This window comes from Bos mutus, chromosome 6 (assembly GCF_027580195.1).
Source record: "Bos mutus isolate GX-2022 chromosome 6, NWIPB_WYAK_1.1, whole genome shotgun sequence".
Lineage (NCBI taxonomy): Eukaryota > Metazoa > Chordata > Mammalia > Artiodactyla > Bovidae > Bos > Bos mutus.
The window spans coordinates 36,223,305-36,235,730 of NC_091622.1; the positions used below are offsets into that span (position 1 = coordinate 36,223,305).

The window sequence follows — 12,426 nt, forward strand, 5'->3', positions numbered from 1 at the left end:
GACACAACTGAGCAACAAACACTTTCACTTTACTAAAGAACATTTAGGTAGTCTACGTATTACAAACTAATACAATGTGCACTAGCCGGCATACGTCCTTGTGTGATTGTGTATTTCTGAATGTGAAATGTCTAAAGGTACAATTTCTGGGTCAAAGTTGTCTCACCTTATCCCTGATTTTGCTTTTTACAGTTTCAGTTATCTGTGGTCTACTGCAATTGGAAAATGTTAAATGGGAAATTCCAAAATTAAATAATTCATCAGTTTTAAATTGTAGGACGTTCTGAGTAGCATGACGCAATCTTATGCTGTCCCAGGATATGTGAATCATACCTTTGTCCAACATATCCCACCTGTTAGTCATTTAGTAGCTGCCTCGTGACCACTGTGGTATCACAGCCCTGCATCCATGGAACTCTTATTTAACTTAATAATGGCCTCAAAGAGCAAGAGTAGTGATGCTGGCAATTGGGATGTGCCAAAGAAAAGCTGTAAAGTATATCTTTTAAGTGAAAAGTTGAAAGTTCTCAATTTAATGAGGAGAGAAAAAAATCATATCCTGAGGTTGCTATAATCCATGGTAAGAAGAATCTTCTATCTGGGAAATTGTGAAGAAGGACAAAGGAACATACTGGTTTTGCTGTTGTCCCTCAAACTGCAGCATTCTGGCCACAGTGCATGATAAAGCTAGTTAGGATGGAAAGGCATTAGATTTGTACATAATATATTTTGAAAGATAGGAAGACTGCATTCCACATTCAGGTAACTTTTATTACAGTTGTTGTTCACTTGCTAAGTCATGTGTGACTCTGCGACCCTATGGACTGCAGCACACCAGGCTTCCTTGTCCTTTACTATCTCCCAGAGTTTGCTCAAATTCATGTCCATTGACTTCATGATGCCATCTAACCATCTCATCCTCTGTCGTCCCCTTCTTCTCCCGCCTTCAATCTTTCCCAGCATCAGGGTCTTTTCCAATGAGTCAGTTCTTCACATCAGGTGGCCAAAGTATTGGAGTTTCAGCTTCAGCATCAGTCCTTCCAATGAATATACAGGGTTGATTTCCTTTAAGACTGACTGGTTTGATGTCCTTGTAGTCCAAGGGACATTCAAGAGTCTCCTCTAGCACCACAATTCAAAAGCATCAGTTCTTTGGTGCTTAGCCTTCTTTATGATCCAATTCTCACATTCATACATGACTACTGAAAAAAACATAGCTTTGACTATACAGACCTTTGTCAGCAAAGTGATGTCTCTGCTTTTTAATACGCTGTCAAAGTATGTCACAGCTTTTCTTCCAAGGAGCAAGTGTCTTTTAATTTCATGGCTGCAGTCACCATCTACGGTGATTTTGGAGCCCAAGAAAAAGAAATCTGTCACTGCTTCCACTTTTCCTCCTTTTATTTGCCATGAAGTGATGGGACCAGATACCATGATTTTCATTTTTGAATGCTGAGTTTTAAGTCAGCTTTTTCACCCCATCAAGAGGTTCTTTTGTTCCTTTTCATTTTCTGCTATTAAAGTGGTATCATATGTATATCTGAGGTTTTTGATATTTGTCCCAACAATCTTTGACTCCAGCCTATAATTCATCCAGCTTGGCATTTCACATGATGTACTCTGCATATAAGTGAAATAAACAGGTTGACAATATACATACAGCCTTGTCATATTCCTTTCCTAATTATGAACCAGTTAATTGTTCTATGTCCGATTCTAACTGTTGCTTCTTAGCCTGCATACAGATTTCTCAGGAGACAGGTAAGGTGGTCTGGTATTCCCATCTCTTTAAGGGTTTCCCAGTTGGCTATGATCCACAAAGTTGAAGGCTTTAGCATAGTCAATGAAATGGAAATAGACATTTCTCTGGAATTCCCTTGCTTTCTCTATGATCCAATGAATGTTAGCAATCTGATCTCTGGTTCCTCTGCTTTTTCTAAACCCAGCTTCTACATCTGGAAGTTCTCAATTCAAAGAGTGCTAAAGCCTAGCTTGAAAAATTTTGAGCATAACTTTACTAGTATCTGAAATGTGAAACTGTGTAGTAGTTTGAACATTCTTTGGTATTGCTCTTCTTTGGGATTGGAATTAAAACTGATCTTTTCCAGTCCTGTGGCCACTGCTGAGTACAAAATTTACTGACATATTGAGTGTAGCACTATAACAGCATCATCTTTTAGGATGTGAAATAGCTCAGCTGGGATTCTATCACCTCCTCTAGCTTTGCTCATAGTAATGCTTCCTAAGAACCATTTGACCTCACACTCCAGAATGTCTGGCTCTAGGTAAGTGATCACACCATCATTGTTATCCAGGTCGTTAAGACCTTTTTTGTACAGTTCTTCTGTGTATTCTTGTCACCTCTTCTTAGTATCTTCTGCTTCTGTGAGCTCCTTACCATTTCTGTCCTTTATTGGGCCCATCCTTGTTTGAAATATTCCTTGGTATCTCCAATTTTCTTGAAGAGATCTCTAGTCTTTCTGATTCTATTGTTTTCCTCTACTTTTTTTTTTAAAAAAGGTCTTCTTATCTCTCCTTACTATTCTCTGGAACTCTGCATTCAGTTGAGTATATTTTCCCTTTCTCCCTTGCTTTTCATTTCTCTTCTTTTCTCAGCTATTTCTAAATCTTCCTCAGACAACCATTCTGCCTTTTTGCAATTCTATTTCTTTGGAATGGTTTTGTTCACTGTCTCTTATACAATGTTACAATAAACCTCTTTCCATGGTTCTTCAGGTACTCTGTCTACCAGATCTAATCCCTTCAATCTATTCATCACCTCCACTGTATAATCTTAAGGGATTTGATTTAGGTCATACCTGAATGGCCTAGTGGTTTTCCCTACTTTCTTCAATTTAAGCCTGAATTTTTTGCAATCATGAGCTGATGATCTGAGCTACGGTCAGCTCTAGGTCTTATTTTTGCTCACTGTATATAAGAGCTTCTCAATCTTCAGCTGCAAAGAATATAATCAACTTGATTTTAGTATTTACTATCTGGTGATATCAATGTGGAAAGTCATCTCTTATGCTATTGGAAAAGAGTGTTTGCTATGACCAAGGTGTTCTAACAAAACTCTATTAGTCTTTGCCCTGCATCATTTTGTACTCCAAGGTCAAATTTGCCTGTTTTTCCAGGTCTCTCTTGACTTCCTATCTCTGCATTCTAATCCTCTATGATGAAAAGGACATCTTTTTTTGGTGTTAGTTCTAGAAGGTCTTGCAGGTCTTCATAGAACTGGTCAACTTTAACTTTCTCGGCATAAGCAGTTAGGGCATAGACTTGGAGTACTGTGATATTGAATGGTTTGCTTTGGAAAAGAATCGAGATCATTCTGTCATTTTTGAGACTGCACCCAAGTACCGCATTTCAGACTCTTGTTGACTATGAGGGCCACTTCATTTCTTCTAAGAGATTCTCCCCTACAGTAGCAGATACCATGGTCATCTAAAATAAACTCACCCATTCCCATCCATTTAGTTCACTGATTCCTAAGATGCTGATGTTCACTCTTGCCATCTCCTGCTTGACCCCATCCCATTTACGTTGACTCATGGACCTAACATTCCAGGTTCCTGTGCAATACTGTTCCTTACAGCATTAGACTTTAATTTCACAGCCAGACACATCCACAACTGAGAGTTGTTTCCGCTTTGGCTCAGCCAGCCTCTTCATTCTTTCTGCAGCTATTAGTAACTGCCCTCTATTCTTCTCCAGTAGCATACTGGACACCTTCCAATCTGGGGGGCTCATATTCCAGTGTCGTATCTTTGCCTTTTAATACTGTTCATGGGGGTTCTCACAGCAAGAATAATTTGCCATTCCCTCCTCCAGTGGACCACATTTTGTGAGAACTCTCCACCATGACCCATCCATCTTGGGTGGCCCTGCATGGCATGGCTCTTAGCTTCACTGAGTTATACAAGCCTCTCTGCCACAAGGCTGTGATCCATGAAGGGATATCGTTACAGTTGTCCTATTTTATTATTTGTTATTGCCACTATCATAGTGTGCCAAATTTACAAATTTTTTATCATAAGTAAAAGGTATGTATATGAAAAAACACGTATGTAGAGGAAAAAACATGGTGTGTGTGTGTGTGTGTGTGTGTATCTACATGTATATGTGTGTACACTATCCATGGTTGCAAGCATCCATTTGGGAGCCTGGAATGCATCTCCTGCAAACAAAGGGGGGCTACTGTACTGCCACAGTATTCTCTGAAAAGGAGTTACCACTTTACACTTCCACTAACAATTCCCAAAATCAGAGTGAACCTTTTCCCAAATCCTTGCTGATACTATATAGCACCAGTATTTCCAAACTCTGCCAATGTGAAATAACATTAGCCTCTCATTTTAATATGTATTCTATGGTCACTAGGGAGACTGATTATCTTTTTAAAACAGTTTTTTGGACATGCCACACAGCACATGGGATCTTAGTTCCTGGACCAGGGACCAAGCCAGCACCCCTCTGCACTGGAAGCGTGGAGTCTTAACCATTACATTACACCACCAGTGAAGTCTGAAACCAATCATCTCAATTTATGAGCCATTTCTATTGCTTCCTTTGTAGATTATTTTCTATATACTCTATCAGCTTTTCTAATGGATATACAGGAACACTACACAGCAGGGATATTAACTCTTTCTATTATATGTTACCAATATGTTTTGTGAGGTAGTGGCTCACCTTTTAACTTAGAAATGTTTTCCTTTGAAAGGTAATGACATGTAACAACTATTAAAATAAACATCACTTGCAGGTTGTGCACCAAGGTGTACTTGTGCTCTGTCATGACTGTTTCTGTACAATGTCTAAAGGTTAATATAAACAGTAAGGGCTAACTATGGGCACTTCCCAAGTAGCGCTAGTGGTAAAGTATCCACCTGCCAATGCAGGAGACGTAACAGACTTGGGTTCAATCCCTGGGTCAAGAATAGCCCCTGGAGGAGAAAATGGCACCTCACTCCAGTATTCTTGCCTGGAGAAACCCATGGACAGAGGAGCCTGGCAGACTTCAGTCATGGAGCTGCAAAGAGTAGGACACGACTGAGCGACTGAGCATCTGAGCACAGCACAGCAAGGACTAACTATATAAAATTCAACTTTTCTTAATTGTTTAGAAAGTTAAATTATTACCTAACAATTCTTGCCTAAGTTAAAATCAATTTAAAGTACCCAGAATGCTACTATTGAACATAAAAATACTACTGAAATGTGTATATGTTTAAATATTTATCTAAATATAATTATGAGATGAGATAGAGGTGCTAATTATATCTACAATGGCAATCATCAGTTCAGTTCAGTTCAGTCGCTCAGTTGTGTCTGACTCTTTGAGACTCCATGAACCGCAGCACCCCAGACCTCCCTGTCCATCACCAACTCCCAGAGTTTACCCAAACTCATGTCCATTGAGTTGGTGATGCCATCCAACCATCTCATCCTCTTTCGTCCTCTTCTCCTCCCACCTTCAATCTTTCCCAGCATCAAGGTCTTTTCAAATGAGTAAGCTCTTTACATCAGGTGGCCAAAGTATTGGAGTTTCAGCTTCAACATCAGTCCTTCCAATGAACACCCAGGACTGATCTCCTTTAGGATGGACTGGTTGGATCTCCTTGCAGTCCAATCATACTATAGTATAAATATATTTAAGATACATAAATGTATCTGAAAAAAGAACTATGTTAACTTACTCTCCCAAAACAGGACTGAGTTCTTTCAAGTCTTCTAGTGATGGCGTTTGGTCCAAAAGTTTCTTAAATAGAGCCAGTGGAAAAGGGATGTCAGCAACATTACAATTGAATAGAGAAAGTCCACATAGAAGCCCAAAGAAGAAATAACTCTTCTTTTCAAATTTAGGCTGAAAGGAGAAAAAAAAACTTAATGTATTGTAAATTTTTACCAGTACAATGGAATATTTACATTAATTGAACCTTTTTTCCCCTTTTAAAATCAAAATCAAATCACAAATTAAAACCAAAAATCTTGAGATAAGAATATTTAGGTTTTATACTCAATCACCAAGTCAATTTAAATCTCTCCCACAGTTTTGGTTACTAAAAGATTTAACAGGATGGGGGTGAGGGGATAGGAGAGATGTTGTTTAAGGGGAGAAACTGCAAGGAGTAGCAAATAAATCCCAGAGGTCAAATGCAAAGTATAGTGAGTATGGATAACAATACTGTGCTGTTTAATCACTAAGTCATGTCCATTTCTTTGTGACCCCATGGACTATATAGCCCGCCAGGCTCCTCTGTTCATGGGATTTCCCAGGCAAGAATACTGGAGTGGGTTGCCATTTCCCTCTCCAGGGGATCTTCCCTACCCAGGGATTGAACTTGGGTGTCCCACATTGCAGGCAGATTCTTTATCATCTGAGCCACTAGGTACGTGCAACAATACTGCATTATAATCATCAAATTTGCTAAGGTAGTAGGATCTTAATTGATGGTGGTGGTGGTGGTGATTTAATCTCAAAGTTATGTCCAACTCTTATCTGATCCCTGCCAGGCTCTTCTGTCCATGGGATTTCCTAGGCAAGAATATTGGAGTGGTTTGCCATTTCCTTCTTCAGGGGATCTTCCCAACCCAGGGACTGAACCTGAGTCTTCTGCTTGGCAGGTGGATTCTTTACCACTGAGCCACCTCGGAAGCCCAGATCTTAATTGCATGTGTGTGTGCTCAGTCAGTCAATCAGTCGTGTCTGACTCTTAGCAAACCCCTGGACTGTAGTCTGCCAAGCTCCTCTGTCCATGGAAGGCAAGAATATTGGAGTGGGCTGTCATTTCCTACTCATAGAGGTGCTAATGGGATTCCCTGGTGGCTCAGATGGTAAAGAGTCTGCCTGCAATGTGGGAGACGTGAGTTGGATCCCTGGGTCAGGAATATCCCCTGATGGCAACCCACTCCAATATTCATAGCCTTTGTCTTTAAATTCATCGAAGAAAAAGAACTAAAACAAAGAATGAATGCCTAAGAAAGGAAGGGCTCATTTTTACCTATACATTCTATAAATGATCAAAAATATATATTGCTGAAGTTCTCCTGTGTGGACTTGAGAATCTGGGGGAAGAGGACCCCAGTTTAAAGAAAAAAATATCACCTTTTAGAATTAAAATTTATCTCCATAATTATAGCAATAATTCTTCTCCTAAAATAAAACAGTCCTAGACAACCTAATTTTCTATGGTATATCCCTACACCTTTTCTCTCAAGAAATACCTACACCAAGAAAAGAGGACTTACCCTGACAGGAAACCACATGTAGGAAGCCTCTTCAGGATATGTGAACATTCCGTATTCTGGCCGGGTCATTTCTTGAAAGAGACAGTAGAAAAACTCTGCCCTGACTCCTCCAAAATTATATCCAATTTCTCCACTAAATGAAACCTAAAAATACAGAGGAAATAATGCATCACTTCCAGAGCTCTGTACTGCTATGTATTAAATCTCATTTAATTATTATTTGTAGACCCAGTATTCAGAGATTTATGTACAGCAACTTATAAAAATGTTTCTCTACTTAAGTACTTCTCTCCAAGAGGCCTAAGAATCCATGAATTCCCAGTTCTAAGGACTTGAGTTTCTTCTGTCTCATCTTGATTTCACCAAACTCATTTTACACTTCTGAACCACCTCCTCTTTCTTCACACTCTTTTTTTCCCCTTGCTTTCTCTTATGAAGCAATATTTAAGTTTTTATTTCTCTCTTCTTTTTCATGTTGCTTTAATACCCAAGATTCCTGCAGCTCTATGCTGGCACCTCTATTCTTTCTCTTACCCTGCCCCTTTATATGAGCAAGCTCCTTAATCTCACAAAGCCTATTTTCCCACAAGATTGTCAGAAAGGTTAAATGGGATAACAGAAGTAAAATCCATCACAGAGTCTGGAAAATAATAGCTATTTATCAATTGTTACCTAAATTTTAAAAATGGATGAATAAAAATTAAAATAACTCAGGGGACTGGCTGGATGACACAGGTTAGAATCATATAATGAATTTACCAGGTTTTTAAACATTATCTATGTGCAAAGATATTTAGAAATGCCAGCTCTAACTGCAAACTCCACACTTTTAAAACAGTATCTTGAGCTTTGGTCAAGTCAATCATTCTTTAATCTGAGTAGGACAAATGGTAAACTAACATCTCCCATCAAACCATTCTAATAAATATTATCAGGAAAATCTTTACTTCTTTTGATTAAGTGGAAAGTCTAGAGCCTGATGTGCGTTTGTGTGTTAGTCTTGTTTGACTCTTTGAGACCACATAGACTGTAGCCTCCGTCCATGGAATTCTCTAGGCAAGAATACTGGAGTGGGTAGCCATTCCCTTCTCCAGGAGATCTTCCCGACCCAGGGATCAAACCCAGGTCTCCTGCATCGCAGGCAGATTCTTTACCGTCTGAGTCACCAAGGAAGCCCCTATAACCTGAAGGTTGGGCTCAAATCCTGGCTCTGATACTTATCAGTTGTTTCACTCTGGGATAAGTTATCTAATAGTTTGTACCTCAGTTTTCCCATCTGTAACAGGAAGAAAAAACCTTCTACACAGTGTGGTTGAAAGGGTTACACAAGTAGGTGTAAAGCTTTTATAATAGTTCCTGGCATAAGGAAAACATTCATTAGATCTTCTAGTGATTATTATTCTATGTCAAGTATCTATTAGTAAGACAAGTTACACAGTAACTAGACCAAGGATCATTAATGAATGTTCAGGACATGGTGATACCTATAATTATACCCTCAGAAAACTGTGTAATCAATGAAGAGACTGTTCTCTCTTCAACAAAGTAATCTGGGTTCTTGAAGGAGAGCAGAAACAAACTCTCAGTTCTCCTCTGTGTCAACCCCATCTCACTGGAACCTTTAAAAGGTGATGACCAGCCAGGCTTAGACAGGCCTCAAAAGGGAACTGAATATCTTAGGGCTAGTACTGGAGAGGGCAACCATTTCCCCTGCTGCCCCTTAGCCAGAGAACAATGGCAGCTTCTCACCTGGAATTCACAAGTAACTGAGGAAAATTAGGGGACCCGCAATACAGACAACTCCAGCGTAAAAGGGATGTAATTCCCTCTCTGTAAGGCCCATTGTTACGTTCTTTTACGTTTTCCTTTTCTCAGCAGCAAAAATATTAAGAATTATACTTTACCATTAACTCCCTCCTCAGATCTTCATTTTCAAATTGATTTAGCTGACTAAAAACATCCTCAATCAAGTGACTCCTTCTGACTATCAGATTAAAGGTGGGCAGTGAAGATAATGCAGACCGTTCTTGGTCCACAATGCCAGCCAACCTCATACAAGCTCGAAATTTCTTCTCCTGGGAAAAGAAAAATGTTTCATTTCATTTCACCATTGACTCTAAGTAGAAATTTTCAAAGTGGAATAAACCAACTCAGTTTATTATAAGCACATGTCACACTTAGGATAAGAGCTCTATATACTCCACTGACTATATACACCACATGACTATACAGTCCATGGAATTCTCCAGGCCAGAATACTGGAGTGGGTAGCCTTTCCCTTCTCCAGGGGATCTTCCCAACTCAGGGATTGAACCCAGGTCTCCCACATCGCAGGTAGATTCTTTACCAGCTGAGCCACAAGGGAAGCCCAAGAATACTGGAGTTGGTAGCCTATCCCTTTTCCAGGGGATCTTCCTGACCCAGGAATTGAACGAGGTCTCCTGCATTGCAGGTGGATTCTTTACCAACTGAGCTATCAGGGAAGCCTATACACCACTGAAGACAGGCTATATATTCAGCATTTACCCACTGAGAACAAAAGGTACATGAGCCGTAGGGAATGAAAAGCTTGTGGGGTCAACTTGGGTGAGCAGGAACGTGACCAACTGTAGGCTCCTCTGGACCACTGTACCATGTAAACCAGTGGTCCTTAACCTTTCTGGCACCATGAACCAGTTTCACGGAAGATGTTTTTTCCACAGACCGGGGGTGGGGGTGATGGCTCAGGCAGTAATGTGAGTGACAGGAAATGCTAGATAAAGCTTCCCTTGCTTGCCGGCTGCTCACCTGCTGCGCTGTGCAGCCGGGTTCCTAACAGACCACGGGCCAGTATCGGTCCACAGCCCGGGGGTTGGGGACCCCTGCTGTAAACACAAATATGAACACTTCAGTGACCAAGCTAAAGACCATCAGTCTTTAGCCTGACTAAGGAGCCTGAAGCAGTAGGCTGAAACCTAATACTCTCATCGGGATGAAAAGTTCAGACGTTTAGAAGAGAAGCCAGCTGGAGGATGAGAGACCTCTCTAAAGATATCCTTTTCTCGGGGGAAAATTCAGACTGATTTTAGGGGACAGATAATCTAGGAAGTTAACATGAGAGAGACAGACAGATTCACAGACTGACATACAGACTGTCCATTTGGAACCAAATGACAATTTGGTATAATGTCTATGTCTCTTTGCAAAAGAGAGAGGAAGCAAATGCCAGTTAAACTTGTTTAAAATCAAGAGAGAAGAGTTAGAGTTGAAGCAAAATAAAGTTCTTATATCTTTTTTCCTTCCAATATCCTTTTTAAAATATTTCATCAATGATCTTACTTGGAACTCTTACATCAGTTTCCTATTTTGTTTTATTATGGTAACTGTATTACGTAAAAGTTATCTAGCTTTATGACACATATATTATTCATGCAAATACATATGCAGGCACATATACATATACAGATGCATATACAAGGGTAAAAGCTGCAGTTTTGGGCACTTTGTGCAAGGCACTGTTCTAAATGCTTTACCTGTATTAACAAATTTAGCCCTTATAAAAATGCAATGAAGTACGTTTTCTGAGGCTTTCTCAACTGTTCAATTTTAAGTTCAAAACCACTTTGCTGGATATGCTGACAAACAGAGCCAAGTCAGTTGATGACAGTTAAGTATACGTGAAAAGGAAACACTTTTTATAAACCCATATTATGGCACAATCACAGAGTACTAGCCGTTTATTTATTGTGTCCAACTGTGGCTCAGTGGTAAAGAACCCGCCTGCCAATGCAGGAGACATCGGAGATGCAGGTTCAATCCCTGGGTTGGGAAGATCCCCTGGAGTAGGAAATGGCGACCCACTCCAGTATTCTTGCCTGGAGAATCCCATGGACAGAGGAGCCTGACAGATTACAATCCATAGGGTCGCAAAGAGTCAGACATGACTGAAGTGACAGCACACACGGTCATTTATTTGAGTCTGAATTTCAAGACTCCTCCATCACTTCTATTCCCACTACTATGTCTTCCCATTAGATTGGACCTTCCTACATATATTGCTAATCCCAATCAAGTGCACATCTGCTATGCCTCTCTGAGCACCATTCAGAAGGCTACTGGTGCTATTCTCAAGATAAAAGCCCTATAACTAGGCCCAAGCTCTATCCTTTACTACTGAGGCCCTAATATGCCTCAAGGCCAACCCAACCTAAATTATGACAGTCTCTCTTGCCTTCTTTATTACAGTATAAGCTCCATGAATGCTATGACCACCACTGGTTTCACTACTGAGTGGTTCCCTAATCACCCAGCTATTGTGCACTGAAAAAGATACTCATCCTTTGATTTGATAACAAAGACAAAGAAATAAGCATGCATACCTGTATTTTTAAAAGTGAGTCTGCATACAGTAGTTTTATTTTCGACAGAATATTAAAGATAAATGGAAAATGACTGAATATGACAGGATACTCGACGTCTACTGAAATGTCCTAAAAATGGAAATGACAAAAATTTTGATAAATGAAAGGATAGAGAAATCTTACACCTTACTTCTTAGCCTTAAACCCCTGATGGTTTCAGGTCTCAGTACTTACAGTCAAAGGAATCCAAAATGTTGGCCAGTGGTGCTAGGATATATAAAATTCTAAGAAAATGTTTTATGTATCAATGAAAGGTACATAAACCTAGTATTTTCGGTGCTCATTTAATTTCACCATTAATTATGAACTCCAGACACTTTCCCAAAAGTCTGTTCTGCTCCTACCTTGACTTATGAAATGTGAATTAGTTCACATGTATTTAGTAAATAGGGGAGTGATAAAATATAGAAAACTGGTTAGCTCAGACCTGATTTTTGCCAGGCAAAGGACGATGTGCTAGTAGAATGAGAATCTTCAGAGAAAAGGAGAAAAAATAGATTAGCTGCTGAACTGGCAGCCAGAGCTCTTTAGCTTTATTTTAGTAAAAAAGGCCTACTAACACCCAGGGAACCCTCACCAAAGTTACAACCTTATACTGTTGGCCCCTGGTGAGTCACCTGCCTCCTATGCCCACCTTAAGAGAAAAGCTCCACTCCCATCGGTTATCTCAGTACCACTGGTCCCCTAATTAGCCTGTGGATAGAGTTCTATCCTTAGGTTTTTGTGCATTTTTTATCTTCTCATGGCACTCTCCATGTGATCTGAGCTATCT

At 39.9% G+C, this 12,426-nt stretch overlaps 2 protein-coding genes across 3 annotated transcripts in view; one reads left to right on the plus strand and one right to left on the minus strand.

Moving 5' to 3' along the window:
- The window catches only part of PYURF (PIGY upstream open reading frame), an 88,075-nt gene that overhangs the window by 14,818 nt on the left and 60,831 nt on the right, over positions 1-12,426 (plus strand). The gene's annotated exons all lie outside the window — the stretch shown is intronic.
- The window catches only part of HERC5 (HECT and RLD domain containing E3 ubiquitin protein ligase 5), a 44,988-nt gene that overhangs the window by 8,064 nt on the left and 24,498 nt on the right, over positions 1-12,426 (minus strand). For both annotated transcript variants that reach the window (XM_070372160.1, XM_070372159.1), the window contains 4 exons: positions 11,613-11,723; positions 9,159-9,329; positions 7,255-7,398; positions 5,703-5,869 (listed from right to left, as the gene is read on the minus strand). In XM_070372160.1, coding sequence (XP_070228261.1) covers positions 5,703-5,869; positions 7,255-7,398; positions 9,159-9,329; positions 11,613-11,723 — 593 coding nt within the window. The remainder of the gene's footprint in view (positions 1-5,702; positions 5,870-7,254; positions 7,399-9,158; positions 9,330-11,612; positions 11,724-12,426) is intronic.